The sequence below is a fragment of the Symphalangus syndactylus genome, chromosome 3 (genome assembly GCF_028878055.3).
Source record: "Symphalangus syndactylus isolate Jambi chromosome 3, NHGRI_mSymSyn1-v2.1_pri, whole genome shotgun sequence".
Lineage (NCBI taxonomy): Eukaryota > Metazoa > Chordata > Mammalia > Primates > Hylobatidae > Symphalangus > Symphalangus syndactylus.
Window position 1 is genome coordinate 47523622 of NC_072425.2, and position 16067 is coordinate 47539688.

Sequence of the window (16067 nt, forward strand, 5' to 3'; positions counted from 1 at the left end):
ACTTGAGGCCAGGAGTTCTAGATTAGCCTGGGCAGCATGACCCTGTCTCTACAAAAAGTAAAAAAAATTAGCCAGGTGTGATGGCATGTGCCTGTGATTCCAGCTACTTGGGAGGCTGAGGTGGAAGGATTTCTTACGCCTAGGAGGGAGAGGTTGCAGTGAGCCGAGATTATGCCACTGCACTCCAGCCTGGCTGACAGAGTAAGATTCTACCTCAAAAAAAAAAAAAAAAAAAAAAAAAGAATTCCAGATGAAGTGAAACTAGAAGGGTGCTTGGAATGTGGGCAGCACCAGAAGCCAACACTTTGCACCAGAGACTTGGAGTTTCAGTCCTGATGACTGCACAGGTGAAGGGATAGCCTAGAGCTGGATCCAGAGGACAACTTTTGCATTATAAGACTGAGGAAGAAACAAACCCCACCAGATACGAGGACTCTCGCCTGTCTAGATCCAAGGGCAAAGAGGAAAGAAAAGATCTCTGTCCCCTGAAAATTCTTCACACAAACTAGACTTCACATACATTTACAAAATGAATGCATGTTCTCTGGAGTGACCCAAAAAACCTCAAGCAGAAAATTCTAATTGGTCCTGGGTAGGTAGTGCTCCCTGGCTACCCAGCAGAAACAAATAAGGATTCTCTCTGAAGGAATGCAATGTCCAGTCCAGGCCTCAAAGAATGCCACAGATAAAGTCCCAAGGAAAATGAGTGACTCGTAGTTTTAAAAATTGATAAGGAATCAAGATACAAGATACCACGCATGAGAAACAGTAAAACAATAGAGAACAGAAGCAGACCTCCCAAAAACCCTCATATTAGAAATATCAGATATAGACTATAAAATAACTAGGCTTAAGATGTTTAAAGGAATAAAAAGTAAGCTTCAAAATATGAACAAGGAGCAGGCAGTTTTGAAAAAGTATCAAATATAATTATAAATGGGCAGAGAGTGGTGGCTCACACCTGTAATCCCAGCACTTTGGGAGGCCGAGGGGGGTGGATCACTTGAGGTCAGGAGTTCAAGATCAGCCTGGCCACTATGGTGAAACCCTGCCTCTACTAAAAATACAAAAATTAGCTGGGCATTGTGGCATATGCCTGTAGTCCCAGCTACTCGGGATGCTGAGGCAGGACAATCGCTTGAACCCAGGAGGTGGAGGTTGCAGTAAGTAGAGACTGTGCCACTGCATTCCAGCCTGGGTGAGAGAGCAAGACTCTGTCTCAAAAAAAAAAATATATATATATATATATATATATATATGTCTATATATACTTATATGTATATATCTACAAGTGGCAATTATAATAATTAAAATTGAAAACTCAATGAATAGATTTGCAGGAGGTTCAACACAGTTGCAGAGTGAATCAGTGACTAGGAAGAATAATATAAACACAATGGGAGAAAATTTTTGCAACCTACTCATCTGACAAAGGGCTAATATCCAGAATCTACAATGAACTCATACAAATTTACAAGAAAAAAACAAACAACCCCATCAAAAAGTGGGCAGAGGACATGAACAGACACTTCTCAAAAGAAGACATTTATGCAGCCAAAAAACACATGAAGAAATGCTCCTCATCACTGGCCATCAGAGAAATGCAAATCAAAACCACAGTGAGATACCATCTCACACCAGTTAGAATGGCCATCATTAAAAAATCAGGAAACAACAGGTGCTGGAGAGGATGTGGAGAAATAGGAACACTTTTACACTGTTGGTGGGACTGTAAACTAGTTCAACCATTGTGGAAGTCAGTGTGGCGATTCCTCAGGGATCTAGAACTAGAAATACCATTTGACCCAGCCATCCCATTACTGGGTATATACCCAAAGGACTATAAATCATGCTGCTATAAAGACACATGCACACGTATGTTTATTGCGGCACTATTCACAATAGCAAAGAGTTGGAACCAACCCAAATGTCCAACAACGATAGACTGGATTAAGAAAATGTGGCACATATACACCATGGAATACTATGCAGCCATAAAAAATGATGAGTTCGTGTCCTTTGTAGGGACATGGATGAAACTGGAAAACATCATTCTCAGTAAACTATCACAAGGACAAAAAACCAAACACTGCATGTTCTCACTCATAGGTGGGAATTGAACAATGAGAACTCATGGACACAGGAAGGGGAACATCACGCTCTGGGGACTGTTGTGGGGTGGGGGGAGGGGGGAGGGACAGCATTAGGAGATACACCTAATGCTAAATGACGAGTTAATGGGTGCAGGAAATCAACATGGCACATGGATACATATGTAACAAACCTGCACATTGTGCACATGTACCCTAAAACCCTAAAGTATAATAAAAAAAAAAAAAAAAAAAAAAAAGAAATTAGCTAGAATGAAGCTAAAATATACAAGATAGATGCAGAGATAGGCAAGGTAGAGATGATTAACATGTCAAATTATAGTTCTAGTTTTCGCTACTTTCCAAATTTTCTTTAAAAATTCCATTTTTATAATCAGAAAAATCTTAATAATATTTAAAACAAATGCAAGTTTTGCAGATACTGACATGGAAGGTGCCCACTCTTGGGGCTCAGAAAATGAAACCAAAAATGTGCTGCTTTGAACTTCAAACTGAGAGTACCTGGAGAGCAGCAAATGCAGGGAAGAGCTTTCTCTAAAGTTCACCTGTCTACCTAAAGGCTGGATCCTCCAGAAGATATTCAACTGTTGTGAATCCCTTCCCCAGATATCTCATCAACCAGGAGAAACTGATGCATAGTTGTAGGAAGGAAGACTGGAGCTGACACCACACTCAGAGCCCAGAAAGAATTGGTCCCAGGCTATTGTCTGTTCTTTGGGTCCATTAATCTCCCCTAAACATCATTTACCCTTCCTCTAAAATTTCCTACATCTCCCATTTCTCACTCTTCTATGAAGAGGCTATTTAAGCTTCAACCATCTGGTCTTTGTTTGAGTTTCAAACTTTGTGTGACACCTACACACTTGCATGTTAATAAATTGGTTTCCCGTCAATCTGTTTATTGTCTTTATTGCTTGTTGTTATTGTTGTTTTGAGATGGAATCTCACTCCGTCTCCCAGGCTGGAGTGCAGTGGTGTGATCTCAGCTCACGGCAACCTCTGCCTGCCAGGTTCAAGCAATTCTCCTACCTCAGCCTCCCAAGTGGCTGGGATTACAGGCGTCTGCCACCATGCCCAGCTAATTTTTGTATTTTTAGTAAAGAGACGGGGTTTCTCCGTGTTGGCAAGGCTAGTCTCGAACTCCTGACCTCAGGTCATCCGCCCGCCTCGGAATCCCAAAATGCTGGGATTACAGGCATGAACCACTGTGCCCGGCCTTGTTTTATTGGCTCAAATTGTTGAAACTTCAGGGGTGGAAAGGAAGTTCCCTTACTCCCTTCATCACCATGATTTGGTGATGCTGGTAGTGGGGGGCTGTGGGTCAGCGTGTATACTAGGATTCCATTTCTGTACAAAACTAACAATTTTTTGCTCCTGTATACAGAAGTACAGGCACATAGAAAATATATTTTTGGAAGGCTTCCACTTTGTACTTTATATACAGTCTGTGTTTGATTATGCTGTAATGATTAAAAGATTTGTGATTTTTAAAATAGCATAAGCCTTAAAAAATAAATATAGCCTTTCAAAAATGTCAAAGACTAAATCTAGGATTACTTTCATCCAGGATTAAGATTGCAGGGGTAAAAATAAGGGGAAAGAATGGCCAATAAACACACGGAAGGTTAACATCATTAATCATCAGGGAAATGCAAATCAAAACCACAACATAGAAACACCTCACACCCATTAACAGGTCTATTATAAAAAACAAAAAACACCAGAAAGTACAAGCGTTGGTGATAATGTAGAGAAACTGGAACCCTTGTGCATAGCCGGTGAGAATGAATATGGCGCAGCTGCTGTGGAAACAGTATCATGGTCCCTCTCAAAGTTAAACATAGAATTACCATTTAATCCAGCAATTCCACTTCTAGAAAATATCCAAAATAATTAAAACCAGGACCTTGAACAGGTATTTGCACACCAATGTTCCTACCACCATTATTCACAATAGCCAAAAGATGGAAACAACCCAGATGTCCATCAAAAATGAATGGGTAAACAAAATGTGATATATACACACAATGGAACATTATTCAGCCTTAAAAAGGAATGATTTTGTGACACATGATACATGATACATGGATGAACCTTGAAGACATTATGCTAAATGAAATGAGCCAGACAAGAAAAGGACAAATATATGATTCCACTTATACGAAGTACCTAGAGGTTTCAAATTCATAGAAACTAAAAGGAGGGTGGTGGTTGCCAGGGGTCATGGGGAGGCAGGAATGGGGAGTTCTTGTTTAATGGTACAGAGTTTCGGTTTGGGAAGATGAAAAAGTTCTGGTGACCAGTGGTGGTGACGGTAGCACAACAACCAGGATATCCTTAATGCCACTGATCTGTGCACCTAAAAATGGTTAGGATGTTAAGTTTGATGTTATGTATATTTTGTCAAAACTAAAAATTAAGGGGGAAACAAGACCACAGCCCAATAGAGAAACTCAGGTGGCCTGAAGAGGCCCTGGACACTGGCTCCCACCTGCAGTGTTTGATGAACTCAATATTTGAGTAGCGGAGTTTGCCCAGACTCTCCTCCAAGTACTGCCGGAAGCTGCGCAGGGACACCTGGGTGACATCAACATAGCTAAGCAACTCCTGGTGCAGTGTGTTGCTGAGAATGACCAGCCTGTGGGAGAGAGAGGAGGAACAGGACAGTGATGGGGGACAACCCTGGGGGACAAGGGAGGGGCAGGTGGTGATGGTGATCAGTCTGGGGGACAAGGGAGGGGCCGGTCATGATAATGACCAGGCTGGGGACACAGGAGGGACAGGTGGTGATGGTGAGCATCCTGGGGACATGGGAGGCACAGGTGGTGATAGGTGACCTTCCTGGGGGCACAACGCTAATGGGTGACCAGTTTGGGGGGCATGAGAGGGGAGGGTGGTGACCTGGGCCTGAAAGGAGGACATCCTGGGAATCTATTTGGGCTCCACGAGCACTGCCCAGCTGCCCAGCTTCTCTGGGTAGCAAAGCGGGCAGTAGAAGGAGGTTCAAAATTCCAGTGTCTGCAGGACACACTCTGGGTGTGCTGGATCAGAGCACATCAAATTGGTGAAAGAATCCCAGAAGATCCTACTGGATCTTTGTCCCTGCTCCAGTGGGCTGTGTCTGACCCCCAGCAAGGTGGCTCCTGCACCCATGATACCCCAAAAGAGTGCCCTGCGGGTGTCCTCTTTACAACCAAGTCCACCAGAAACAGCTGTCCCTCATGTGCCTGATGGCTGCATAGACACTTGCCAGTCTTCTCCCTGTGACCTGCCTGAGGCCTCCATCTCATAACCCAAATGGCCTCTCTGGAGCCCCTTGCTCTGCCCTGAGCACACTCCTACACTGAGCTGGGCCAGTGCTCTTTCACTGATTGTGGAACTCAACTGTCTCCCATGTTTCTCCATTCAGGTCTCCCCTGAGTTCATCTTCAATGCTGCCTCCTGCAGGAAGCCCTGCCTGATTTTTCCTGAGGGGAAGTGGTCTTCCCCACCACTGATATTTCATAGCAAATGGTGTGCACCCTTGCATGATGCCTGTGTGTATTCCTTGCTCTCTGGCTGCTCGCTCCCTGCCCTCTCAAGAAATATTCCACACAGAGTTTGACTTGAATCTCTTGAAGAGTTTAACTCGACTCTCTTGAAGAGTTTAACTCAAAAGAAGGCTCTGGGGGTGCCTTCTGCTTTTGTGTCTACAGGGAGGGCGGCTCCTTTGAAAGCAGCAGCCGAACTGGGATTCCAGAGCCATATGGCTGGGGTGGAGACTCCCAGGACCCCTTACTTTTGGCTCCTGGTGGCATTCAAGAAGATGTGCTCCATGTCATAGATCTTGAGGCGGAAGTTTTTGCTCCTCACGTTTTGCTCTTCTTGGAACTGGCAGAACATCAGCTGCTCCTTCTTCAGCATCTCGGTCACCCCAGCACAGTGGCTGTCCAACCGCTCTTGATGAAGCAAGAGCTCGGCTGAAAAAGGATTCAGAGAGCTGGAGCCCCTGGGACCCGACTCACCTCAGCACATTGCTTTCCTGGAACAAGGCCCGCCTGCTGCCTCTCTCGGGCCAGCTGCAGAACAGGAACGATTCAGGTCAAGGCCCCTTGTCCTGCCCCTGTTGCCTTCATCAGGGCTTGGGCTGGAGAGGAGGCCTGGCCATAAGCAGGGAGCTCCTGCTGGTGGAGACACCCTGCCTGGAGCAGAGGGAACAGAGCCAGGAAGATGGAGAGTCTGGGGAGCAGCTGAGTAGCAGGCAGGATGGGCAGGGGGTGTTGGGGAGGGCTGAGATCTAGGTGAGAGGGTCTTGTGCGTAACAGCAAGTACATCACTGAGCAGTCTGAGTTTGCTCCTTAATATCAGCAGATACTTATGTCCAGTGAGCCTGAATTCCAACTGTCTTCCAAGGTGGAGTGTCAAGAACAAGGACTGGGCTTCCAGGGCTCCATCATGGGCCTTTAAATGAGCAGAGAGTCCCTAGAACCCCCACCCCAACCACCTCCCATCTGACCCCACTATTGCCTGGAAGTGCTGTAGTCCCAGCTCTGCCAAAAATGAATGGTGAGATGCTGGGACTTCGCTTCTCTGGCCTTGTTTTCCACACTGTGTATTGGGTCAGGGGGGCTGGGAAGGAAAGGGAGCCAGCCTTCAGGGAGCTTCTACTCAGTGCACGTAGAATCCTTTTTATTCCTCAGTGCATTTAGCACACACATTTTCCAGATGAGAACAATGAGGTTCCAAATGCCACACAAATTGCCTGAGACTGGGATTCAAGGCCAGTTGTCACCTCTAGCCCTGCTCCAGGAATAGGAGTTTGCATGGGTTAGTGACGGGGCTCTCTGATAGCTCTAAAGGGCTTTGAAGGAGTTGGAGTATAATTTGGGTGAAAAACTAACAGAGGTCATTGAAGGATCCTAAGGAAAACATGCCCCCCGGCCCCACATTAACAGAGCCCACATAGGTGTGAAATGCATGTATTTTTAAGTATGATAAATGATAAAGTAGAAATAATGGCTAACACTTTTGGAGGCTGTATCTTGTACCAGGTGCTCATGATTCCTTACTATACCATTTAAAAAGGGTTTATTACCACCTCCTTAACACCTCTATCAACCCCTTCTGCAGGTAAGAGAGGGGTCAGAGAGGTCAGGTAACCTGTACAGGGCCACACAGTCACAGGAGTTGAAACTGAGAGCTCTAATCCCTGAGCTATGAGCTTGCCTCTAGAACATCCACCATGCAGGTGTGTATCTGAAAGGTGTATGAGCAGATCTGGGTTCCAAGAGCTAAAACAGTACAACACTCTTTGTTTTCAACTCTAATACCCTCTTGACAAAAAATAGAAATGAGAAAAAAATCTCACAGGAGGATTCTGAGTACTACCTTTTTCTGCAAGCCTCGGAGGTGTGAACCCTCATGTACATCTTCCATGGTGTGATGAGAACATGCTAAACATTGCATTGTACAAACTGGGGCAGCTAATGAACATGGAGCCGCGGTGGAGCAGATGCTGAAGGAAGGGCTGGGGCAGGGCAGACATTCCCAGGCAGCATCTGTACCTGCCCTGACGTTGTGGATGTCTTTTTCAATCTGCTGGGCTCTTGGCTGGTGCAGATGCAGACGCAGCTCCAGTTCTGAATCCAGCTCATTGATTTTGGTGGCCACGGTGACCCGGGTGTTGAGGGAACACTGGTCAAACCACTTCTCGAGGTGCTCGAAGAAGCCAGCTCGAAGTCTGAGGGAGAGACCAGCTAGGGTCAGCCCTGCCAGCAATCATGACCCATGAGAGGTCTTTCCACATGGACACCAAAAGTGCTTCCCCCTTTCACTCCTTCTTCTTCATTTCATTTCCCAGCTACATTGCATTTCATTGTGTAAATGGACCATTACTCGTTTAACCATACCACTGCTGGAGGACATTACATATGTCAGATGTAGAAGTGTTTCTTTGGATAAATGACTTTGAACTGGAATTGCTGAATCAAAGGTTAAAATACATTTGTGGTTTTGGCAGATACGGCCAAACTGTTTTCCACTAGAAGGCAATTTTTATTCTTATCATCAATGTTCCTGTTTCTCCACAGTCTCAGAGTGTATTGTCAGACATATAAATTTGACAATTTTGTCATATTATGATTGAGACTGAGCATATTTTCATGTGTTTAAGACTATTTAGGCTAGGCACTGTGGCTCATGCCTATGATCCCAGCACTTTGGGAGACTGAAGCAGGAGGATTGTTGAACCTAGGAGTTCGAGACCAGCCTGGGCAACATGGTGAGACCCCATCTATACAAAATATTTTAAAAATTAGCTGGTCATGGTGACATGCGCCTATGGTCCCATCTACTCAGGAGGTTAAGGCTGCAGTGAGTCATGCCACTGAACTCCAGCCTGGGCGACAGAGTGAGACCTTGCCTCAAAAAAACCCAAGAGTATTTAATTTCTCTTTCTGTGTACTGTCCATGAATGTCTTTTGCCCATTTCTCTGTTGTGAATAGCTGTTCTTTTTTTACAAATCAATTTCTAGGAGCTCTTCATATACTAGGGACATGAAGGTCATTGACTTTGATGTGAGTTGCAAATGTTGCTTCTCAGCTTATCATTTCTTCCTTTTAAAAATGTATGGTACTTTTTTGGCCATGTATTGTTAAGATGTCAGTTTCCAAAAACTGATCTATAGATTGAATGCAATAACAAGAAACAACATCGCAGCAGATGTCTTATGGAAACTTGAGCTAATTTTAAAAATTATGTAGAAATACAAAGAGCCAAGAATAATGGAGGGAGAAGACTAAAGGTGGAGGACTTACACTATCAGATATTAAGACTTAGTGTAAAGCTGTAGGAATAAAGCAGCGTGAAGTCATTGGATAGACACATAGAGAACTAGAAAAGACACGTTGCAGAGCAGTGGGGGAGAGGAGGGTCTCCTCATTAAGTGACCCAGGATCAACTGGTTATCTATATGGGAAAGAAGTGAATCTTGACCCCTATTTCACACTGTAAACAAAAAATCAGTTCCAGGTGGATTTTAGATGTTAATATGGAAGTTGAAAACAATAACATTTTAAATATATAACATTGGAGAACATCTCCATGTCCTTGAGGGTAAGGCATAAAGTAAATTAACCCTAATTTAAAAATTGATGAATTGGACCTTATTAGAAATAAGAACTTCTGTTCATTAAAAGATATACCTTGAAAGAGAGTTTAAAAAGGCAAGTGCAGAGAGGGGATGAACATTTGCCATTTATTTATCTGACAAAGCCTTATATAGAATATATAATTTAATTTTTTTTGAGACAAAGTTTCACTCTGTCTCCCAGTCGGGAGTGCAGCAGCACTCTCTTGGTTCACTGTAACCTCCGCCTCCCGGGTTCAGGCGATTCTCCTGCCTCAGCCTCCTGAGTACCTGGAATTACAGGCACACACCACCATGCCTGGCTATAGAATATATAATCAATTCCCATAAATTAATAAAAAAAGACAGAAAATCGACCAGAAAAATAATAGGCAAAAGATTTTGCTAGGCATTTCCCAAAAAGATAACCAAATGGCCCAACAAGTATTTTAAAAGGTATACAATATCATACTCATCAGGAGAATACATATTAAAACCACAATGAAACACCACTATAACTATATCGAAGAGCTAAAATAAAAACCACTGACAATACCACTGACGTTGTGGAGAAATTGAAGTTCTCATATGCTGTTATAAACTGTAAAACTGTTAAAAACCATTTTTGAAAACTCCTTGGTAGTATCTTTAGGCTGTATCTCCTAAAGACGGATATGGACACACACACTCTGTGAGTCAACAGTTCCACTCTTAGTTCTGTATGTAACAGAAATGTATACATATATTCACCAGAAGACTTGTACAAGAATGTTCAGAGCAACATTATTGATATATCCCCAAACTGGAAAGACCAAATGTGTATCAGTAAAATGGATTAATAAAATGGATTTTTTAATAACAGGATACTATACAGAAATAAAAACTGAACTCTAGCCACATTCAATAATATATATTTCTCATAAACATAATAAAAGAGTTCCGTATGACTTAATTTATATAAAGTTAAAAAAATAAGCAAAATAAACTCGAAGTTATAACATTTGTTATCTTTGGGGAAGAGAGAGTGGTGACTTGGGATGGGTACACTGGAGGGTTGGTAATGGTTCTATTTCTTGTGGGCTTTGGGTATCAACTGTGTCATATTTGGGCAATTCATTGAGCTATACACTTATGATTTTCATACTTTTATGAACGCATGTTATCCTTCAATATGCAAACCCAATCAGTTGGACAGATAATTTTTTTTCTGGTTAGTCATAAGGCCAGATAGCATAGTGGTTGGTGCAAGATTCTGGAGTTACGGGGTCTGTCTGGATTCATATCTTGGATCAAACTGCTTCCTGTCCTGGAGATCTAGGCCAAATGACTAACTCTCTGAGCCTCAGTTTCTTCATCTGTAAAATGGAGTTAAGTAAGGTACCTCTCTCACAGTTGTTAAGGGGATTAAATACACTCAGTAAATAATAGCTCCTGTGACAGTCCTTGCTGACCTTTGTCCTATCTGCTATGGAGAGGGCAGATGATGGCCTCTGGTAGAGGAAGGAGAGGGATGATGTTTGAGTCAAGAGATATTTCCAAGGTGAGATGCTGCTGAGGTGTAGGAGAAAGAGCCCAAAGGCCTGACTGCACTCCTTTCATTCCTTGTCTCCAGCCTCCTGCCCATGTTACATATGGGAGGTGCATGAACCAGGAGATCTCCAGCTGATGAGCCCTCCTATGACATTTTAGAGGCAGGAGGACAAGAATGAGAATGCCATCCAAAAGGCAAACACAAATGTCCACATTTGATCCAAATTCAAACACAAAGGCCCAGAAACTTGGAAGTCAGGGGAAGTAAATTCTCAGTGGTGGGATTATGGGTCATTTCTCTATTCTTCATTGTTCTTATATTTTCTGCAAAAAAACCTCTTTGGTAGTATCTTTTGGCCATGTCTTCTAGTGATGGATATGGATATACTCTATGAGTGGACAGTTCCATTCTTATATTTTGCACATATTGAGTACAAAATACCATACATGAGATATTTATATTTATGGTGTATATCTATAGAATTAAAATAGAAAAAGAAAATAAGCCTATGATCACAGATGTACCAGGAACTAGAACCCAAAAGTATCTGTCAGGGAAAACACTGTATCTTATGTCCAAGGCCCAAGCCAGCAGACAGCCTCCTGAGGTGGGTGCAGGGGGTCACTCTCACAGAAGATATCTGTGACTGCAAATAATTCCTGGATTTTGCCATTTTTTATTGTGTTTCTCACCCCTACCTTCCTTCAGTTACCTACATTTTTTTCTTTATCCAACTGATACCAGCCCAATCCTTTTTTTTTTTTTTTTAATATTTCACCTTGTTAACAAAACTCAGAACAACAGGATGAGAATAAAATAGTTTTTTACTCACTGTTTCTTAATTTCTAAAATTAGTCTCGATGGAATTGTCACTTGTTCTATGAACTTGGCACTGGAAGTGTCATTGATGAACATGACTGAGAAGGTGGAATGGGACTTGCTGCAATGCTCTTCTTCTTCCAGGGGTACAAAGACAAAATACGTGTTTCCACTGGAGACTGTGAAGGACTCCATGTCCTCATAGTATATCTCCTCTAGACCCTCTTCCTTGTCTTCTTCCTAAGCAGGCAACAACACTAAAGTTGACTTGATATCATCAAATGGACTTGGGAATGCCAACCACAGGTTCCTTGATATCATAGGTTGTAAACCAAATTTTGGGCCAAGATTGTGGGCCAAATCTTGCCTAGGTTTTTTCCCCACACACACATAGTGCTTTAAAAATTAGGAAGTTCTATACAAAAATCTGGGTTTCTAATTTCTCTTAAAACATCAGAAAATATGTCAATTCTGAGCCTGCATTCCCACACAGCATCTTTAGTTGGAGCTGAGTAATGTCTGCACAGTCTTCATCATTTGTCATTATTTTACACTTGGTCTCCAGCCCTCTTTTCTATTACATACCTGTGGGCATTTGAGTTTGGGATTCCTGCTCAAAAAGAAGTCTAAGATACCAATTTTTCCACAGCAATATACAAAATGATTCTTCTGCAATTCTATGATTATGAAATTCAAGTTATTGTTCCGTGATTTTGAATGTGTTTTGAGGACAAGATTTATTTTATGAGAGTTACTTCCCTGCACTCAAAGGAGAGCTCTGTCTGCCAGCTTGGATATGGAGCTTTTGAGGATAGGAAAAGAGAAGAAATAGACCAAGGTGAGGCAAAAGAGTCTAAGTTGATATATTCAATAAAGAGGAATTGAGAAGGAGAGAGAAAGAACCAGGGAGGCATAAAGAAAGCCATACAGTTGAAGAGTGACTTTAGAGTAGGTTGCAGGGATATGAGGAGAGGAAAATGAATTTTAGGAAGCATTGCTGTGGCTGGGTACAGTGGCTTATACTGGTAATACCAGCACTTTGGGAGGCTGAGGCGGTGGATAATTTGAGGTCATGAGTTCGAGACCAGCCTGGGCAACATGGTGAAACCCTGTCTCTACTAAAAATACAAAAATTAGAGGTCTGTTCCAAGATGGTTGAATAAGATTGGGAGGCTGAGACAGCAGATCATTTGAGGTCATGAGTTCGAGACTAGCCTGGGAAACATGGTGAAACCCTGTCTCTACTAAAAATACAAAAATTAGAGGTCCATTCCAAGATGGCCAAATAGGAACAGCTCCAGTCTGCAGCTCCCAGCATGATCAATGCAGAAGACAGGTGATTTTTGCATTTCCAACTAAGGTGCCTGGTTCACCTCATTGGGACTAGTTGGAAAGTGGGTGCAGCCCACGGAGGGCAAGCCGAAGCAGGGTGGGGCATTGCCTCACCCGGGAAGCGCAAGGGGTCGGGGGATTTCCCTTTCCTAGCCAAGGGAAGCCATGACAGACTGTACCAGGAAAATGAGAATACTGCCACCTAAACACTGTTCTTTTCCAAAAGTCTTAGCAAATGGCACACCAGGAGATTATATCCTGCACCTGGCTCAGCAGGTCCAATGCCCATGGAGCCTTGCTCACTGCTAGTCTGAGATCGAACTGTGAGGCGGCAAGCCTGGCTGGGGGAGGGGCATCCACCATTGTTGAGGATTGAGTAGGTAAACAAAGCGGCCAGGAAGCTTGAACTGGGTAGAGCCCACCTCAGCTCAACGAGGCCCACCTGCCTCTGTAGACTCCACCTCTGGGGGCAGGGCACAGCTGAACAAAAGGCAGCAGAAACTTCTGCAGACTTAAACGTCTCTGTCTGACAGCTATGAAGAGAGCAGTGGTTTTCCCAGCATGGTGTTTGAGCTCCGAGAATGGACAGACCGCCTCCTCAAGTGGGTCCCTGACCCCCATGTAGCCTAACTTGGAGACACCTCCCAGTCAGGGCCGACTGACACCTCATACAGCCAGGTGCCCCTCTGAGATGAAGCTTCCAGAGGAAGGATCAGGCAGCAATATTTGCTGTTCTGCAATATTTGCTGTTCTGCAATATTTGCTCTTCTACAGCCTCCGCTGGTGAAACCCATGCAAACAGCGTCTGGAGTGGACCTCCAGCAAACTCCAACAGACCTGCAGCTGAAGGACCTGACTATTAGAAGGAAAACTAACAAACAGAAAGGAATAGCATCAACATCAACAAAAAGGACATCCACACCAAAACCCCATCTGTAGGTCACCATTATCAAAGACCAAAGGTAGATAAAAACCACAAAGATGGGAAGAAACCAGAGCAGAAAAGCTGAAAATTCTAAAAACCAGAGCGCCCCTTCTCCTCTAAAGGATCACAGCTCCTTGCCAGCAACAGAACAAAGCAGGATGGAGAGTGACTTTGACGAGTTGACAGAAGTAGGCTTCAGAAAGTTGGTAATAACAAAATTCTCCGAGCTAAAGGAGGACGTTTGAACCTAACACAAAGAAGCTAAAAACCTTGAAAAAAGATTAGACGAATGGCTAACTAGAATAAACAGTGTAGAGAAGATCTTAAATGACCTGGTGGAGCTGAAAACCATTGCACGAGAACTACGTGACGCATGCACAAGCTTCGGTAGCCAATTCAATCAAGTGGAAGAAAGGGTATCAGTGATTGAAGATCAAATTAATGAAATGAAGCAAGAAGAGAAGTTTAGAGAAAAAAGAATAAAAAGAAACAAACAAAGCCTCCAAGAAATATGGGACTATGTGAAAAGACCAAATCAATGTTTGACTGGTGTACCTGAAAGTGACGGGGAGCATGGAACCAAGCTGGAAAACACTCTTCAGGATATTATCCAGGAGAACTTCCCCAACCTAGCAAGACAGGCCAAGATTCAAATTCAGGAAATACAGAGAACACCACAAAGATACTCCTCGAGAAGAAAAACCCCAAGACACATAATTGTCAGATGCACCAAGTTTGAAATGAAGGAAAAAATGCTAAGAGCAGCCAGAGAGAAAGGTCGGGTTACCCACAACGGGAAGCCCATTAGACTAACAGTGGATCTCTCAGCAGAAACCCTGCAAGCTAGAAGAGAGTGGGGGCCAATATTCAATATTCTTGAAGAAAAGAATTTTCAACCCAGAATTTCATATCCAGCCAAACTAAGCTTCATAAGTGAAGGAGAAATAAAATTCTTTACAGATAAGGAAATGCTGAGAGATTTTGTCACCACCAGGCCTGCCTTATAAGAGCTCCTGAAGGAAGCACTAAAATGGAAAGGAACAACCGGTACCAGCCACTGCAAAAACATGCCAAATTGTAAAGACCATCAATGCTAGGAAGAAACTGCGCCAACTAATGGGCAAAATAACCAGCTAACATCATAATGACAGGATCAAATTCACACATAACAATATTAACCTTAAATGTAAATGGGCTAAACGCTCCAATTAAAAGACACAGACTGGCAAATTGGATAAAGAGTCAAGACCCATCAGTGTGCTGTATTCAGGAGACCCATCTCATGTGCAGAGACACACATAGGCTCAAAATAAAGGGATGGAGGAAGACTTCCAAGCAAATGGAAAGAAAAAAAAAAAGCAGGGGTTGCAATCCTAGTCTTTGATAAAACAGACTTTAAACCAACAAAGATCAAAAGAGACAAAGAAGGCCATTACATAATGGTAAAGGGATCAATTCAACAAGAAGAGCTAACTGTCATAAATATATATGCACCCAATACAGGAGCACCTAGATTCATAAAGCAAGTCCTGAGAGACCTACAAAGAGACTTAGACTCCCACACAATAATAATGGGAGACTGTAACACCCCACTGTCAATATTAGACAGATCGACAAGACAGAAGGTTAACAAGGATATCCAGGACTTGAACTCAGCTCTGCACCAAGCAGACCACAGAACTCTCCACCCCAAATCAACAGAATATACATTCTTCTCAGCACCACATCGCACTTATTCCAAAATTGACCACATAGTTGGAAGTAAAGCACTTCTCAGCAAATGTAAAAGAACAGAAATCACAGCAAACTGTCTCTCAGACCACAGTGCAATCAAATTAGAACTCAGCATTAAGAAACTCACTTAAAACCGCACAACTCCATGGAAATGGAACAACCTGCTCCTGAATGACTACCAGGTAAATAACGAAATGAAGGCAGAAATAAAAATGTTCTTTGAAACCAATGAGAACAAAGACACAACATACCAGAATCTCTGGGACACATTTAAAGCAGTGTGTAGAGGGAAATTTATAGCACTAAATGCCCACAAGAGAAAGCATGAAAGATCTAAAATTGACACCCTAACATCACAATTAAAAGAACTAGAGAAGCAAGAGCAAACAAATTCAAAAGCTAGCAGAAGGCAAGAAATAGCTAAGATCAGAGCAGAACTGAAGGAGATAGAGACACAAAAAACCCTTCAAAAAATCAATGCATCCAGGAGCTGGTTTTTTGAAAAGATC

General features: G+C 42.9%; 1 protein-coding gene across 1 annotated transcript in view; it reads right to left on the reverse strand.

Annotated features, from left to right (window-relative positions):
- The window catches only part of CCDC180 (coiled-coil domain containing 180), a 99621-nt gene that overhangs the window by 22658 nt on the left and 60896 nt on the right, over nt 1–16067 (reverse strand). Inside the window, 4 exon segments of the mRNA XM_063636880.1 lie at nt 4603–4749; nt 5890–6070; nt 7655–7830; nt 11581–11807. Of these exon segments, the coding sequence (XP_063492950.1) occupies nt 4603–4749; nt 5890–6070; nt 7655–7830; nt 11581–11807 (731 nt within the window).